The sequence below is a fragment of the Panthera onca genome, chromosome B3 (genome assembly GCF_046562875.1).
Source record: "Panthera onca isolate mPanOnc1 chromosome B3, mPanOnc1 haplotype 2, whole genome shotgun sequence".
NCBI lineage: Eukaryota > Metazoa > Chordata > Mammalia > Carnivora > Felidae > Panthera > Panthera onca.
The window spans coordinates 37,929,800-37,948,561 of record NC_138344.1 but is presented as its reverse complement, the minus strand read 5'-3'; the positions used below and the strand labels follow the sequence as shown (position 1 = coordinate 37,948,561).

At 41.0% G+C, this 18,762-nt stretch overlaps 1 protein-coding gene across 7 annotated transcripts in view; it reads left to right on the top strand.

The window, feature by feature from the left end:
* The window catches only part of IQCH (IQ motif containing H), a 213,408-nt gene that overhangs the window by 21,719 nt on the left and 172,927 nt on the right, over positions 1–18,762 (top strand). For all 7 annotated transcript variants that reach the window (XM_078448762.2, XM_078448763.2, XM_078448761.2 and 4 more), the window contains 2 exons: positions 735–852; positions 17,125–17,241. In XM_078448762.2, coding sequence (XP_078304888.2) covers positions 17,152–17,241 — 90 coding nt within the window. In that variant the 5' untranslated portion in view covers positions 735–852; positions 17,125–17,151. The remainder of the gene's footprint in view (positions 1–734; positions 853–17,124; positions 17,242–18,762) is intronic.

Sequence of the window (18,762 nt, the reverse complement as noted above, 5' to 3'; positions counted from 1 at the left end):
GGGGGAGAGAGAGAGAGAGAGAGTGCGCGACAGAGCAAGAGAGGGAGAATCTTAGGCAGGCTCCATGCCCAGCAGAGTTCAAACTCATGAAATGTGATATCATGATGAGCCGAAATCAAGGGTCTGGCGCTCAGCCAACTGAGTAACCCAGGTGCCCCTCAAATGAAAAGTTTTAAGACATACATTACACACACAGTCATTCTTATAACTTTGTTTTTACATTGCCCACCCCCACCCCCGCCATGGAACTGCCCACTGCTTAGTAAGAAAGACCTTCAACCACCTTTGATCCTTAAGTCTTTACAGTTATATAAAATAGCAGACATTTAAAGAATGTAAGTGTCAACTGCTTAGGGACAAGCATTTTGAATGTATTTAACATTGGCTATTCTGTGATTTGGTTTTACAAAACAATACAACATGCTATATTTTCTCTACCAAGAAATATTTTATAGTATAGTAATTCTGTCCGACGTGGGTCATATAAACTCAGCCAGAGATAGAGCTTTTTATTCATGCTATAGTGGTCATTATCAGACTCAGAAGTTCATATGCTTAGTAAACAAGTACAGTTTCATAGTAGTAAAAATGCTCAAGTTGGTCTAGTTTATTGTAATTACCAATAGAATATTTCCTATAAAATCTAATTGAACTAGGAAGCATTGTTTCAAAATTACAATTTGTGAAGCTGTTGAGATTTGACTTAAAATTTTCTTTTTCTTTTTTAAACTTAGGTTGCTTCCAGCTGTAATTGATCAGAAATCATTTATTTTCCCTCTAGAATCTGAGGGTAAACTTTGGCAACCCCAAAGACAGCACAGTACATTTCCACAAGCCTTTCCAAGAAAAAAGGTAGGCATAGAGATACCCATAAAGACAAAAAGGGGATTAGTGGTTGTGGAAGCTAGGGGGAGGGAAGAATGGGGAGGGACGTCTAATGGATATCAAGTATCTTTTGGGGATGATGAAAATGTTCTGGAATTCAATAGTGGAGGTGGTTGCACAACACTGTGAATCTACTGAACACTGCTGAATTATGCACTTTTTTTTTTAGCATTTTAGTTTTTATTTTGTTTAATGTTTTATTATTTATTTTTGAGACAGAGAGAGAGAGAGAGAGCGAGCAGAGGGGAAGAGGGGCAGGGAGAGAGGGAGACACAGAATCTGAAGCAGGCTCCAGGCTCTGAGTGATCAGCATAGAGCCTGACGCAGGGCTTGAACTCACAAACCGTGAGATCATGACCTGAGCCAAAGTTGGACGCTTAACCAACTGAGCCACCGAGGTGCCTTGAATTGTACACTTTAAAGGGATAAATTTAAGGTATATGAGTTATAGCTCAATAAAGTTGTTAGAAAAAACTTTTTAAGAGCAAAGGTAGGAAATTTGCTTTGTGTTCTAAATGAGAAAACATGCCTATTGTTTCAATTATGTTCGTGGTAGGGTGAGTTCCTACCACAAGACAGCTTTCTTCAGAAAGCAAATATATCACAACAGAATGCCTTCCAATGCCTTCCAAAAAATGGCTGCCAATTTTTTAAATTGGCAATAATCACACCTCAGATAAACCAATGGCTATAATACTGCCACTGTGCAAAGCCAGAATTTTGGAACAGAGCCCTAGAAGGCAAGTTTCCAAGTGGCAAGGGATTGAGTTCAAGAGGTTACTGATTTTGCCTGTTGAGTGTTCTTGCTCTTTAATTCCTGTTCCCTCCCAACCCCCCAAAAGTGATAATAGCTCACCTCCTGTCAGTGCTTTTGGAACATTAACTTGTTTAACCTTCAGAACGATTCTAGAAAGACGTGCTATTATTGTCTTCATTTTATTGATGAAAAAACCAAGATTCAGAAATGTTAAAGAAATTGCCCAAGAGAACACAGCTAGTAAGTGTCAGGGCCAGGATGATGAACCCAGAAATGTAGGCATAACCACCGTGGTACCCCTTTGTAGGCAATAACTTTGTTGAGGTATAATTAATATACCATAAAATTCACCCTTTTTAAGTGTTCAGTCAGTGGTTTTTAGTATCTTCCCCAAGCTGTGAAGCCATCATGCAGTACCCTTTTTATAATGGCATTATCCGTATTTTTCCTTTACCACACTTGGCAAAATTTCTAACTAGATTTTTTTTTAAGTGTCAGCTTCTCTCACTAGAATGGAAGTTGAATGAGCGCAGAAGCCATGTCAGTTTGTTCACTGCTGTATATTGCCAGGGGATTCTCCATAAATGCTTGTGGAATGAAGAAAGGACATCATAGGGACCCCTAAGGGGGTGCCCACCCCCATGTAAAACCAGTCCAGGCTCCACTATACTTGCAAAACAGCCAACTCTGACCATGGTCATGGCACTTCTTACACGGAGTTCATTTGGCCACTATCTGTGTGCCAAGAATTGGCAGAGGCACACTGTGATCAATGATGCCAGGTCCCTGCTCTCAGAGCTTACATTCTAGTCAGGGGAGACAGACCATCGATCAGAAAATACCACATCATAATAAAGGCTGTTCTGAAAAGAAAAGGGAGTGCTATGATAAAGGGAGCTTAAACTTCTCACCTCCCTTACTAGTAAGTCTCTGCTTCAGCTCAATTTTCCCCCTCTCCCCCAAGAATCTCAGGAGGGTCACTGGTGGCCCACAAGTAGAAGATTGGGGCTCTTTGGAAACAAAATATCTGAATCTAGGACTCTCTCGAATGTATAGCTGCTATTATGATTCCAGAAAAAAATAAAACCACAGCCAGAACGTATTTTCCCAGAAGAGTTTTGAATCCTGGAGAATGATCATAAAGATAGGGAATCTTATGTGCAGTGTGTAAGCCTAGAGTTCTTTTAAAGACTGTGAGCATGGGTGAGCTTCATTTAAAAGGGGCATGGACAGTTTCCTACCCTGACTTTACCTCGAGGGCCTAGATCCCTATTGTTGTTTTATTTCTAATATCAGTGACATCTGCTTAAAAATGCATAACCGCTGGCATACAAGATAGCCCTAATTTTGCATTGTAAACTCAATGACAAACAGTGCTGTTTTGCCAGCTGTTCCCGCAAGCCTACTACACCAACTTAAAAGCTTATATTATTAAGTAGCAGGGAAATCCAACTGGGATATTACCACCTTTAATTGCCCACTGCCAACCTGTTCGACTAGGTAAACCCCGGTTGCTTCTTTAAGCTTCCTTTCTCCAAAGTAGATAACGATCTTTGGAGTTCCATTTAACACCAAAAACTTGCATGACAAACAATTAGGAGTTGCTCAATTATAATTACACTCATAATCAAGAATGGTTTATGAGGACAGCTACATGCCAAAGAATGAAACTGGACCATTTTCTCACACCATACGCAAAAATAAACTCAAAATGAATTAATGACCTAAATGGGAGACCTGAAACCATGAAATTCCTAGAAGAAAACAGACAGTAATCTCTTATACATCAGACTTAGCAACATTTTTCTAGAAGGTCTCCTCAGGCAAGGGAAACAAAAGCAAAAATAAGTTATGTGGACTACACCAAAATGAAAAGCTTTTACACAGCAAAGGAAACCATCAGCAAAAAAGAAAAACAAAAAACAAAAAAACCAAAACACGAAAGAAACAAGGCAACCTACTGAATGGGAGCAGATGTTCTCAAATGATATTTTCAATAAGAGGTTATACAACTAATAAATATGTCAAGAACTATAAATATAAACACTAAAAAAACCCAATCTGATTAAGAAAATGGGCAGGGCATCCGGAATAGACATTTTTGCAGAAAAGGCATAGAGATGACCAATAAACACATGAAAAAATGATCAACATCACCGATCACCAGGGAAATGCAACTCAAAACCGCAATGAACTATCACTTTCCACCTGTCAAAATGGCTAGACTCGAAAAGGTAAGAAACAGCACGTGTTGGAGAGCACGTGGAGAAAAGGGAACCCACGTGCACGGTTGGTAGGAATGTAAACTGGTGCAACCACTGCGAAGAGCAGTACGGAGCTTCCTCAAAAAATTAAAAAATGGAACTACCACATGATCCAGCAACTCCACTATTGGGTATTTACCTAAGAAAATGAAAACATTCATTCAAAAAGATGCAGGCACCCCTATGTTTATTGCAGCATCATGTACAACAGCCAGGATATGGAAGCAACACAAGTGTCCATCGATAGATGGATGAACAAAGAAGATGTGGTACATATACACAATGGGATATTGCTCAGCCATAAAAACGAATGCGATCTTGCCATTTGTGACAACACGGGTGGACCTCGAGGGTATTATGCTAAGTGAAATAAGTCAGACACAGAAAGGCAGATACTATATGATTTCACTTACATATGGCATCTTAAAAACACAAAAACAAACAAACAAAAAACAAATGAAGCAACAAATACCAGACTCTTAAATACAGGGAACAAACTGGTAGTTACCAGAGGAGAGGTGGATGGGGGATGGGCAAAATGGATAAAGGGGATTAAGAGGTACAAACTTGCAGTTATAAAGTAAGTCACAGGGATGAAAAGCATAGGGAATATGGTCAGTAATATTGTGAGGGCAAAGAAACATTTGCTTATTGATCTTCTTTTTCTTTCGAAAAAGCCGTATTGTGATGACTTTTCTTCACAGTGTATCTTTGCTCCTCATCAACACCAGCTCAGCCCCTCTTTGGGGCACCTCAGGCTACAGGGTTTGAAATAAAAACAACAAAGGAGAAGATGGAGGGAAGAAGAGAAGGAGAAAAAGTTTAGGGGCCACGAGAGCATTTGATTTTCTTGTAGTATCTGGTGAGCAAACCCCTACACTGTTCAGATCAAAGGACCTCCTTACAAGCACGATACGGGCTGTGGAGCAGGGAAAATAAACGCATCCCATTGCTTGAAAAGGATTCCATCTCTTAATTCCATACAATGGATGCTTTCTCAGTCGAACAGACATAAAAAATACACTGTGATCCACTATGATGCAACAATGTGCAGGGTCAGGGTCTGAGATGGGAAGGATCCAACTTTGTGGATTTGGATCGAATTGAGAACATGATTTTCAAACTTTGCTCTGAAACTGAAGTTTTGAAGATTTTGGACATCATGAAGAATAATATGGTGGGAGATGAAAGAAGGAAAACGAGCAGGTAAGCATGGCTTCCCAGACTGTCGCTGAGAGTTCTGCCTCACTTGGCGTTGGGTGGAAAGTTTTGCAGATGAGACGGCAATTGCATTTCACAGACCAGAGCGCGCACAGAAGACAAGGCCCCCAGTGAGCCAACCACTGTGACCTCCATCTTCTCACAAGAAGCTAGGCTCCATGAAGGCAGTGACTTTTAAAAAATGTCTGCTCCTTTTCCCCGGGTTTTTAAAAACCCTTTTATTATGGAGATATCCAAAGAGGAAACAGTCCAGGAATGACCATTTGTCCTTCACCTAGATTTAATAACAATTAAACTTTGCCATTTTTGTGTCATCACTTTTTATTGAAGTGTTTTAAAATATAGACCTAAGGACATTTCATCCCTTCATGCTTTAACATGCAGCTTTAAAAATGAGCATGTTCCTATGGGTGAGTCGGTTAAGCGTCCGACTCCCGCTCAGGTCATGATCTCACGGCTCATGGGTTCGAGCCCCGCATCGGGCTCTGTGCCGACAGCTCAGAGCCTAGAGCCTACTTTTAATTCTTTGTCTCCCTCTCCCTCTGTCCCTCCCCCGCTCACACTCTGTCTCTGTCTCTCAAAAATAAATAAAAAATGTTAAAAAAATTTTTTTAAAATGAGCATATTCCTACATACCCACAGCACCATTATCATACCTAAAAAATGAACAATAATTCATGAATATAATAAATACTCAGGTCATACTCAGATTCCCCCAATTAATCCTGAGATGGCTTTTACCAATCCTCTGTCCAAACCTGGATCTGCCAAGATATATCCTTTGCATTTGATCATTTCTCAAAGCTCTATTAATCCAAAGCAGAGACACTCTGTTTCATTCATTGCTATAATCTGTGCCCAGACAGTGCCAAGCCCGGAGTAGGCTCTCACTAGATGACAACAACATCGTGGTTAGAAGTATGGGTTCACATCCTGGGTCCACCACTTCCTACCTGTTCCTTGGCAAGTCACTTAACCTCTCTGTGCCTCAGTTCCTCATCTGCAAAATGGACGTAAGAATAGCCCCTACCTACTGTTAAAAACTGAGAACAAACTGAGGGTTGGTGGGGGGTGGGAGGGAGGGCAGGGTGGGTGATGGGTATTGAGGAGGGCACCTTTTGGGATGAGCACTGGCTGTTGTATGGAAACCAATTTGACAATAAATTTCATATACTGAAAAAAAAAAGAATAGCCCCTACCTCATAGAGCTGCTGTAAGGATAAAGGAGCTAATATTTGTAAATGTTTATAAGAGCACACCATACGTGGGTGACTGTTATACAAGTGTTAGTTCTTATTATATGCTGATGAATACTGGTCAATCTCAATTATGTGCCTAATACGTCCCAGATACTATTTAGGCATCAGCCAAACATCTCTGCTCTCATGGAGCTTACATTCTAGTTGGGGTGGGAAACCCCAGTCATTAGGAAAACAAAAAATGATGCGCAAAGTAATTATATAGTATGTTAGTTGGTGAGAGAAAAGCTGGGGAAGGAGCCTAGGGGCGTTGGATGGTCTCACTTGAGCAGGAACCTGATGGATGAGAGGGAACGAGTCTTTGGCTATTTGGAGGCAGAGCATTCCAGGCAAAGGAATTGGAGCATGCAAAGACCCTGAATTAGGAGTATGAACAGCAAGGAAGCTACAGGGGAATGTGCAGGGGCAGAGGAGTAGGAAAAGTGGTAGGGGGCCGGATCTCAAGGACCGTTGTGAGGACTTTGGATCACTGTGATGGGAAGCCACTGGGGTCTTGTCCTTCAAGGATGTAAAAGAACAAGGGCAGAAGCAGGGGGACCACTTAGGAGCCGGTGTGGGCCATGACAATGAACTTGTAGCTCATCCTCACAACATTCTGAGGGAAGGAATTATTATTATCCCCATTTTGCAGATATGGGACTGGAAGATGGGAGATGATTCTAATCTAAACCTAAGCAATAACAGAACTGGGATTCAAATGCAGGTCTGTTTGACCTCAAAGTTCTGGCCATTTCTCACCATTGTGAGAAAATACAAAAACTGGGGCTACCTGGGTGGCTCAGTCGGTTGAGCATTCAACTTTGGCTCAGGGACAGCTCACGGTTTGTGAGTTCGAGCCCCCCATCAGGCTTGCTGCTGTCAGCGCAGAGCCTGCTTTGTATTCTCTGTCCCCCTCTCTCTGTCCCTCCCCTGCTCGCACTCCCTCAAAAATAAACAAACATTGAAAAAAAAAAAAAAACAAAAACTTGAGTCCCCTTCCTGTGTTTGCCACAGGGAAATTTACAACTGAAAAACAAACAAACAAACAAAAAACCACAGCAACATAAAGCCCTGATTCGGTTCACAAATGGCCCTAACTATAGCCAGAATTATCCTCAGGTATGTCCCTCCACACTTTCCCAGAGAAACTTCTCAATCAACACACCTGCTCAAGGTGAACTTTTTTACTTTCTGATTTGTTGCAGTACAACTAATGTAGCAATTATGAAGCCATGCTAGAATTATTCATAATACATTATGATACTGTATCATGTATGATACCGTTTTGCTATAACTGGTTACTATTCACTTGGCTTACCTATACACTTTCAAGAGGTTCACAAGCTATAGCTTATGGAACAGATGACTAAGTGTGAGCTTTGGGGCTATTTCTATAAAAACTAGGCATCGAAAATAGGCCATTAGGACTATACCTCCTAATAATATTGTTTCTATAGAAGATTCACTTAGCTACATATTTATGACTCATGACACCTTTCCCAGAAACAGAAGTAACTTTACTACCTACAAGTGCAAGGCCCACCTGAATTTCATGAGATGGTATTCGATGGTTCAGTAACATTTTGAAGGTGGCATCCCAAATTTCTCATGCCTTGCTCTGTACCTTCCCAGGAAATACTAACTTCTGGACACGCAGGAGAGCCGTCGTTCTCTGGCTTCCCTACTCAGCAGGGTAGTTAGTAGCAGAGGGAGGTGGGTCATAGAATTAGTGATTGGCCCATGTGCCATAAAAATTGGACAGAATGTCACCTTTGGCCCACACCACGGCCGTCCACTGATGATTGTGTCATGGTGGCACATTGTAATGATAGCATAAACATAGTGAAACTAAAAAAAAAAAAAAAAAAATGTCTTTCATCCCCGGTGTGCTATTTCCTCAACTGTTTTACTTTTAATGGTACTATGTGTGATGTAGAAGATCTGTGTGTGTCTGTGCCGTAAGGGGTTCAAAGTTTGTAGACGGGCATCCTACGGCGTTGGCAACGCCATAACACAGGTTTAGGAAAAATGCTCCTGTAGGGCTAGCGGGGTGTGCCAACTCCCTGGGCTTTGTTATGACCAGGAAGTACATCAGCTCTAAAATCTGTTTCAAGCACAACAGCTTCTGACCACCATGTCCTTGTCTGCCAGCTCCCGTAGTATGTTCTCCTGGCAATTCTTCAACACTCTAAGAATCTTTACCGACCTCTCAGTATTTCACTCTTTATCACTTTTGCCTTATTGTCCTTTTCCTCCTTAGCTAAGTTAGGTTGCATGCTTGTGGCAGAAACCGTTGCTTCCCTAGCCGATACCCAGCCCCCTTTCTGCATTACTGACAGCCGTGATTTGGCTCAGGACGACATCACGCGCGAGGATGATCCCTCATTTCTGAGCCCTCCTTGCCGTTAAGCACGACCATGTGTCGCAGTTCTGTCCAGTGAGTACTGAGTGGCTGATTTTTAGCCAGAGATATGGCTGCTCAATAAAGACTACATTTCCCAGCCTCCCTTGCAGCCGGACACAGGACCAAGTACTGGCCAATGAAGTGTAAGGGGAGGTATCGTGGGCGGTTGTCTGGAAACTTCCTTAAAAGATGGCTGGCTTGCATCCTTTGACCCTCTTCCTGCCTTCATTTATCCTGCTGCCTGGAAGGAAGCTATGATGGCTAGGACTCCAGTAGCAAACGTAGACCCACAGGAGGAAGCCTATACACTAGGGATGACAGGGAGCAACTTCATGAACTTCCAAACCAAGCCTGAAGAGCCCAGCCCCGCACTTCGTATACACGAGAGGAATCCATTCTGTCTTATTTAAGTAATACTCTTCCAGTTTTCAGTCAGAGACAAATGTAGTCCTGGCCTTCCCATTACCAAATTAATTTTTTCTATGTGTGGATTTATATTTTAGGTCTTCTCCTTTGTCATCATGCAAGTGTCTCTCCTCCCGTCAAGGTATCTTCTTAAGGCCTTCGGTTTTGCATTTATCGCTTCTCATTAGCCATCAATTTCTTACTCCTCAACCACCCCCAGATCTTTGTATGACTAGCTCAGTTTTTTCATTCAGGTCTCAATACAACTGTCATCTCATCAGAGAGGCTGTCCTTGACCACCGTATCTAAGGGAGCCTCCCATTATTCTCTATCCCACTTATGGCCATCTGAAATTAATTATACATCTGTTTACATGGTTATTATAATTCCTTACATCCCTTCAAGAATATCAGATCATGTGGGCAGGGACTTTTTCTTGTTCACCCACACCTAGCAGGCTTTTTTTTTTTTTTTTTAACCTTTTATCTATTTTTTTTTTAAACATTTATTTATTTTTGAGACAGAGAGAGACAGAGCATGAACAGGGGAGGGTCAGAGAGAGAAGGAGACACAGAATCTGAAACAGGCTCCAGGCTCTGAGCTGTCAGCACAGAGCCTGACGCGGGGCTCGAACTCACAGACCACGAGATCATGACCTGAGCTGAAGTCGGCCGCTTAACCGACTGAGCCACTCAGGCGCCCCAAAACATGAAGGGGGGGTGGTCAGAGAGAGGGAGACACAGAATCTGAAACAGGCTTCAGGCTCTGAGCTGTCAGCACAGAGCCCGATGTGGGGCTCAAACTCACAGACCCCGAGATCATGACCTGGGCTGAAGTCGGCCGCTTAACCGACTGAGCCACCCAGGCGCCCCGCTTTATCTATTTTAAATGTTTATTTATTTTGAGGCAGGGGGAGGGACAGAGAGAGAGGGAAAGAGAATCCCAAGCAGGCTCTGCACTGTCAGCGCAGAGCCTAATGTGGGGCTCAGTCTCATGAGCCGTGAGATCATGACCTGAGCTGAAACCAAGAGGCAGATGCGTAACCGACTGAGCCACCCAGGCACCCCCACCTAGCAGGCTCTTAAATGCTGGAATGAATGAATGAATACATTTTGTTGTGAGTAGAGAAAGAGAGATAGAGGTTAGGGGAGGTCTCCCAGAGGACATTGTGCCTGATCTGAGGTCAAGTTTGGGAGTAAGAGTATGTCCAGAAGACACCAGAGAGAGAAGAGGACATTTGCCAAAGAGGGAACAGCATGCTCACTCACAGAGGTGGAGAGGACATGTTGTATGTGGCCACAGGCTGGCTGCTCTATGAGCAGTCACGATAGAATGTAGCAGAAGGGGCTGGACGGTACGAAGGGGCCAGATTATGCCACCCTAAGGGAAACTTTTGGGGGATGTTGAAGAGGTAAGAGACGTATTTTAATTAGTGATCAGAGACTCAGTCCTTCCAGAGTTTATGCAGAGGATGGACTGGCAGTAAGGAGACCACCACACTGGCCATTGGAGAGGTGTATTTAACAATCAAGGAGGGCCCGGACCAAAGCAAGGCCCATGAGGATTAGAGTGAGAGTAAAGGACTTAGTAGGTAGGAAGTTGCATCAGGAGTGTATCAACTAACATTTCTTTACAACGTGGCAGCATGTTACGATGGAAAGAGGTGTTAAAGTCAGAGACGTAAATCAAATCCTACCTCCTCACTAGTGGGCCCTTGAGAAGTCACTTAACCAATTATAGTCATTGGTAAAGGAGTGATAATACCACATACTCCCTCTGGTCCTTTTTTTAAATAATTTTTTAAGGCTTATTTATTTTTGAGAGAAAGAGAGACAGAGTATGAGAGGCAGAGGGACAGAGAGAGAGGGAGACACAGAATTCAAAGCAGGCTCCAGGCTCTGAGCTGTCAGCACAGGGCCGGATATGGAACTCAAACTCACAAACCGTGAAATCATGACTCGCGCTGAAGTCGGACGCTTAACCGACTGAGCCACCCGGCCATCCGTCTCTTGTCCTTTTAAAGACTAAAGTGAGTCAGTTGGATTAGGACAATACCCACCTGTTATGGTGCCCAGCACATGATGGGAGCTGAGTAAATGCTTGCTCTCTCCCCCAACCTTTCTCATAGTCTACAACTCAACTCCTACAGGAATCAGAAAACAGGAGGGCCCATCTGACTAGTAGTTAAGTCTTAAGGTTTTGTGAACCTGAGGCAGTTAGGCAGCAGCTGGGTAATTTAGAAGCAGCTTGGAGTTAAGTGATGCTGTGATTGTTGGTCCCTCCAGCCCCGGCAGAGAGGTAGAGGGGCTGTCGTACATCAGAGAGTGATAGAGTTGAAACAATAGTAAATTCGTGAATAGTTTGATTTTAATTACCCTTTAATTTTAAGTAGGCCTTTTTACTAAAGAAATTATTTTTTGAATAGACACAAAAATACAGAATGAAATCCATGTAACCCACAACAGCTTTAACATTTGCATAACGTTACCATTCTTATTTCATCTATTCCCTCCACATTTTTTGAAGTCTTATAATATATTATATTACTTATTGAGAGAGATGGGGGAGGGGGGGAGAGAGAGAGAGAGCACACGCAAGAGCTGGGGAGCAGCAGAGAAAAAGGGAGACAAAGAATCCCAAGCAGGTTCCACATTGTCTGCATAGAACCCGACATGGGGCTTGAACCCACAAACTGTGAGATCATGACTTGAGCCGAGATCTAGAGTCGGACACTTAACTGACTGAGCCACCCATGGCCCCCGGTGAAGTCTTTTAAAGCAAATCCCAGCCATCATATTATCTTACCCTTAAGCACGTCAGATAAGGACTTAAAAAAAAAAAAAAATAACTGGGGCACCTGGGTGGCTCAGTTAAGCGTCTGACTTCGGCTCAGGTCATGATCTTACAGCTCGTGAGTTCGAGCCCCATGTCGGTCTCTGTGCTGACAGCTCAGAGCCTGGAGCCTGCTTCAGATTCTGTGTCTCCCTCTCTTCTGCCCCTTCCCCACTCACACTCTGTCTCTCTTTCTCCTTCAAAAATAAATAACATTAAAAAATTAAAAAAAAAAAACAGAAAAACCATAACTATTATCACATCTAACAAATTTTTTTTTTAATTTTTTTTTAACATTTATTTATTTTTGAGACACAGAGAGACAGAGCATGAACAGGGGAGGGTCAGAGAGAGGGAGACACAGAATCTGAAACAGGCTCCAGGCTCTGTCAGCACAGAGCCCGACGTGGGGCTCGAACTCACAGCCCTCACAGACCGCGAGATCATGACCTGAGCTGAAGTCGGCCGCTTAACCGACTGAGCCACCCAGGCGCCCCACATCTAACAAATTTAACAATGTGTTAATACCATATAACTTCCAGTCATTGTTCCGTTTTCCCCAATTATCTTGAAATTTTTTAAAATTATTTTAATGTTTATTTTTGATAGAGACACAATGACGAGACAGAGCATGAGCGGGGGAGGGGCAGAGACACAGACTCTGAAGCAGGCTCCAGGCTCTGAGCTGTCAGCACAGACCTGAGCTGAAGTCGGATACTTAACCGACTGAGCTAACCAGCGCCCCAGGTCTTTTCTTTTCTTCCTTTTTTTTTTTTAAGTTTATTTATTTATTTGAGAGTGACAGAGACAGTGTGAGTGGGGGAGGGAGAGGGGGAAGGAGAAGGAGAGAGAGACAGAGAGAGAGAGACAGAGAGAGAGAGACAGAGAGAGAGAGACAGAGAGAGAGAGACAGAGAGAGAGAGACAGAGAGAGAGAGACAGAGAGAATCCCAAGCAAACTTTGTACTGCCAGCACAGAGCCTGACTTGGGGCTTGAACTCACGAAACTGTGAGATCATGACCTGAGCCAAAGCCAAGAGTCACTTGCCTTTCCAACTGAGCCACCCAGGTGCCCCTACCTCAGCTCAGGTCCTGAGCTCAGGGTTATGAGTAGAAGCCCTGTGTTGGGCTTCATGCTGAGCATGAAGTCTACTTTTAAAAAATTATATAAAGTAATATATAATATATATGTGCATAAAGAATTCATGGGTTTTTATATATTTATAATATATAATTATATATATATATACACACACACACACATACACACACACACACATATGTGTATGTATATAAGGAACTCATGGGTTTTTATATATTTGAAGTGTTCTGATCCATAGCAGTCATTTTTTGGCCAGTAGGCTCCTGAGTAGGGCTTTATCATTTCAAGATACTTAACGTACATTAATCATCTCAACCTCACAAACAACCCTGTGAGGGTAGGTATTATTACCCAGTTTTACAAATGAGAAATCTAGAGCACGTGGCTTGAACCACGATTTGATGTCTATTGTTCTTTCCATTAAATATAATAATGGTTGAAAGAATCAGAGTATTAAAGGCGACTGGATTCTTTTTTCTTTTTTCTGGTTTTGAGATTAAACAGCAGAAGTCTTTAACCAGTGGGAATATAATATTAGGCGATATCCACTTTAGAAGGCATTACTTGCAGCAAACACTGTTGAGAATAATGTTATGCTGATAATACTGTAACTTAGTAAATAGCCTGTCTCAACTTTGTTTGTGAAGCATTTCAATTTTGATTATTCTGTGCGGGATCTACCACTCGGATGTATGTCATTTTATGGTCTGCCCATGTCTGGGGAGCTGGTATTACACGCTGCCTAGTGTTTTTAATTCAGAACTTCTTCGAAAAGAAACCTTAGCCTCTTATGTTTAAACCCTAGTTTTAATAGCATAAGCTATTTCCTTCTTATATAGCTTTGTGGGCATAGTAATAAAATAAATACCACAAAATCACTGATGAGATGAAAATTGAGCTCCCTGCTTCTGTGCAGCCATGTAGGTAAAACAGTAATTGGCTCTGATAATAACTTTTGTTCTTACAAACCAAAGTCTAAATGAGAGTCACATTTGATATATCTGCTTGTAATTACTATCAAAAGGAGAGAATTCTAAGTTGAGATTGTTTAGTGACTCAAGATAGATTAAATAAATTACTGCCTTTTCTTGATCAATTTAAGACAAATTTCTGAAATTATTTTTGATATTTTATCTTACTGTCAGGAAAAATGATCTTCCCGAGTTTGCTCTTCAGCATAATGGAAGGATGAATTTTGTTTTTCTTTTTTAAATTGACAACTGTTTTTCTTAAAAAAAAAATCTTATTAGTAGATCTGATAATGCAGCTAATGCTTGTAAGTATTTTCCTATATATCTCGATAGGTGGTTTGTGAGACAAATTTAGGTGATGAATGTATTTGTAGTGATTTACAGTGAAACCATTTGGTATGTTAATGTTATTTAAATGCGGGCTCTTTTAATATGTTTTTAAAAGGGAAATTTAACCATGTGTTATAATATATTACTTTGGCATACCCATGCTTTGGTGCCAACAGAGTAAATATTAGAATATTAATAATTTTAAAGGACCTCTCCCATAGCTTTAGAAAACGACTGATAAATAATTGATATTACAACCTGTCATTTCTTTTGGATTTCTATTTACATTTGGATTTCTTTCCATAAGGAGCTATGTCTAATGCCACAGAAACATACATATGGGCAGAAAACCACCAGATTTTAATGCCACTTTTAACAATGGCTCTGTATTTGGTCATTTCCTCCCTACACCGGTACGACAGCCACACAAAGTTGATGGAGCATAAGAAAACTAAGAAAACTGCTATGGTCCACCGAGCCAATGATCCCAGAATTAAAAAGTTCTAACAAAGCTTAGACATGATAGATGAAGCTATTACCGTCAATTGTATCCAGAGTTCACATTTTAAAAACACCCTAATTACAGAAACTACATCCAGTCAATATAATACATATTAGCAATTTCCCAATCCTTGCTGGATGGGAAATTATTCTGAAAGTTTAATTAAGAAGGAAAAAATTATGTTCAGGTATTAATTTCAATAAAAGAGGCATTCAGCTTCCACGCAAAAGCCCCGGAGTAGTGCTGGGAGTGTGGGTTACCCACAGAAGGAAAGCCATTTATAATTAGGCACAACATTGTTTTCACAACCACATGTACTTCAAGGAGAAGGAAACAGAAATGCCTTACATGCAACCTGTATCCCTGCATGGGTTAAATGAAGTGGACAGCTGAGCACAGTTATTTAAAGATTTGGTTTAAAAACTGCTATTTAAACAAATAAAAGGAAGATTTGGAGCCTGTGCTAAGAAATAACTTATCAGGACAGCACGCATTCCATAGATATTTCTGTAATGTTCCCCTTCACCTTGACCTCAGGCACAGCCCACTTATGAATGTTGGTGACCAAACAGCCGGGTCATGAACTAATCTTCCTTGTTTCTACAACCATTTTTTTTTTTATTTATTTTTTTTATTTTTTATTTTTTAACGTTTATTTTTGAGACAGAGAGAGACAGAGCATGAATGGGGAAGGGCCAGAGAGAGAGAGGGAGACACAGAATCTGAAACAGGCTCCAGGCTCTGAGCTGTCAGCACAGAGCCCGACGCGGGGCTCGAACTCACGGACCGTGAGATCATGACCTGAGCCGAAGTCGGACGCTTAACCGACTGAGCCACCCAGGCGCCCCTACAACCATTTTAACAATTGCATCAGATCACCCCCAGAACTAAGACACTCAATTGAAAGGAAAAAAATTTTTAATTGCTCACAACACTTCCTTTTGAAAAAGTCACAAGGGACCCATCTTTTAGGATTCCATTTACATGAAATGCCCAGAATGTCTAAGAGACAGAAAGTAGACTAGTAGTTGCCAGGGGCTGGAAGGAGGTGGAGGGAATGGGGAGTGACTGTTAATGGGTAGGAGGTTTCTTTTGGGGTGATGAAAATGTTCTGAAATTAGGGGTGATGGCTGCACAGCTTTGTGACTATGCTGAAAAATCACTGAAGAGTATATATACTTTTAAAGGTGTGAATTTTATAGTATGTGAATTATATATCACAATAAAATGTCACAAGACTTCAGAAACTGTCAGTAATGTCATATTCCTTAAGTGTCAACTTACCTTTTAGCATCAAATCATAGAAAGCCAAAGCTGGGGAGGATGGTGGGGGGGAGGCAGGAGGGGTAGGGGTGGAGGTTGGAAGGTGGGGGTGAGGTGAAGAGTTCTCCAAGAGACCTTCAAGTCTAACTGCTGCGTTTTGCAAATAAAGAAACCGATTTTCAAAGAAGGAAAGTAACTTACCCAAGGTTACATGCAGGCAGTCGGGGGGCAGGAGGGAGCAAGATTGGAACTTAGGTCTCTGCACACCTACCCCGTGCCCCTTTCCACCACCACGGTGCTGTCTTCTCTGGTGGTTTATAGTTAGGCATCGCAGCCGTAGCTAATTTGAATTATTTAAAATGAGGAACACGTGGTTCAAACAAGATGCCTTTTTTTTTCCTAATGAAAGCACACGTGTATCCCATAGATAGCAAAATCTCTGTGAAGGAGTCACTAAATTTGTTGCGGTAAATTCACCAAGTCCCCACTGAGATTTACCTGTAAATGTCCCTTGAGGAAAGTGGCCACATTAACAGACCAAGGGAGCCCTCTACCTGTGTATTTGTAGTATAGATTTCATTGGCAAAAATCCTTGACCTGGAAAGCTAAAAATAAACCGAGACCAGGTATCCCGGTCTTTTGTCCACCTTGGTTGGCTTCTAACATTATTTTTGAGGAAATGAATGGCGTCCAAGGTTGTGTCTGTATGAGCGATAGGATACGTGGAGGAAAATCTGCAGAAAGTTCCTTTTCTGTAAATAAAAGAGACCAATTCGCAGCCTAAATAAGAAACCCAAATATATATGTATATATATATATATTTTTTTTTTGCAATAAGAATTACATTAAAATAATTATTTTCAAAGAACTTCATACTCCTTTGAGGATATAAAATGTTAGTAAGCATTTTTGTTCATTCAGCATGAAAGTTTCATTGTTTCTTTGTTCCAGCGAAAGATAGGGTTGAATGTAAAAATCATGCACGATCCTGAAAACATCCACCACAGAAGTGCTATAAATTCGACCTATGGAATCAGTTTGCCATACATTAATCAGAGAAAAGCATGTGTAAGTAACGAGTTGTTTTCATGAGCTCTTAATTTCTTCAAGAATCAAAAGTCATATATTTTGTAAGATACAATGTCGATTTTAAGTAAAGATTTTGATCCTTTTGTCCTTAGAATTTGGGGGAGATGAGGTGGAGTGGCTTTCATTTGGTTTATAATTACAAATGATGAAAAATGTGTAAACCTACTTTTAGAGGCTCTCTTTGTAGCCCATTCAATTTTGTCTATTTTACCTGCCGTTCCTAAATAATCTGGCATCGTAATTTTAACAAGGATGAGATAATTTAACAACAACGAAAATGAATAGAGGAATTTTAAATATTTTATTTCTTTGATAGCAGGCTCACCGCTAGAAAAAGCAAAAGGAAACAGCAGTGTATCATTGGCTTCCATGGCATATGATCATATAGTACACACAATTTAAGAATATTATTCTAAATCTGAAGCAATCATGAATTAATTCTTTATGTCAGCAAAAGGAAGAGAGGGAAGAATAATCAAATGCAGATTGGCATTAAATGATCCCAGAGTCTGTGCCTCTATTTGGCTGCTAGGTGTCCCAAAGCCAGGACTGTACTTTCTGTGTTGTGGGGTTTTCTTAGGAGATTTCAAAGAAATGCTTCATTTTCATTGAGATATCATTTGATTTGAGATTATTTCTAAACCTGAAAAACAGTTACTGAGATGACATCTATAAATTTTTAAATACACTTTTAACCTCGAAAGCTCTTAAATGCATGCTTTGGTGAAATCAAGACTAAAACCAAGATTAATTTTAGAATTCAATTGCAAAACCATTTCTAACCAGAAGAGTCTCTTAGATTAATCTTCTGAATTTCCTACGCAGACATTTTCATCTGCCTGCTTCATTCATGTAACCCTGAACTGTATTTTTAGTTTCTTTATATGTGCCTTATGTTATTTTATCAGCTTTGGCTTGAGAGCACTTTATCATAGAAATACTTCTATCGCCTAAGAAATAACCGGAAAGTTTGATATTTTTATTCCTGCTGAAACTTTATTTAAAATGTCACTGTGAATAATGTGAAAAGGTTTTTATCTGCCTCCCATGAGCCCAAAGCCCTTGAAATAAAAATATTATTTCTCTGGCTGCACAGACAGAGGCAGATTTCTCTTTTGTTGCTGTTGGTTTTCCCCTTCCATCTAGAATTAATATTGGCTTCGCTGGTGGAGTGCTGAGGCTTTGTAGCCCAAGGCAACCATCGCGTTTCAAGCAAACTTTTTCTCACATCAAAGTTTAAAAAGGCATACCTCTAGATTTACAGAGGATTATGTTTTACTTTCATGAATGTGAGTGAAGATTCAGAAATAAATAGGAATTCAGAACTCTACCCAAAATTGGGGGCAGAAACTTAGTCATTTGTTATATTCTTTTTTCTAACTCCCAATAGGATGAGTGCTTTGGGGATTGTGCCCAAGTACTTTGAACACACAGGGTTTGGGAAAGTACTTTGCCTCACACAACACATAGATAATATACACTCATCTATTATACTGATGA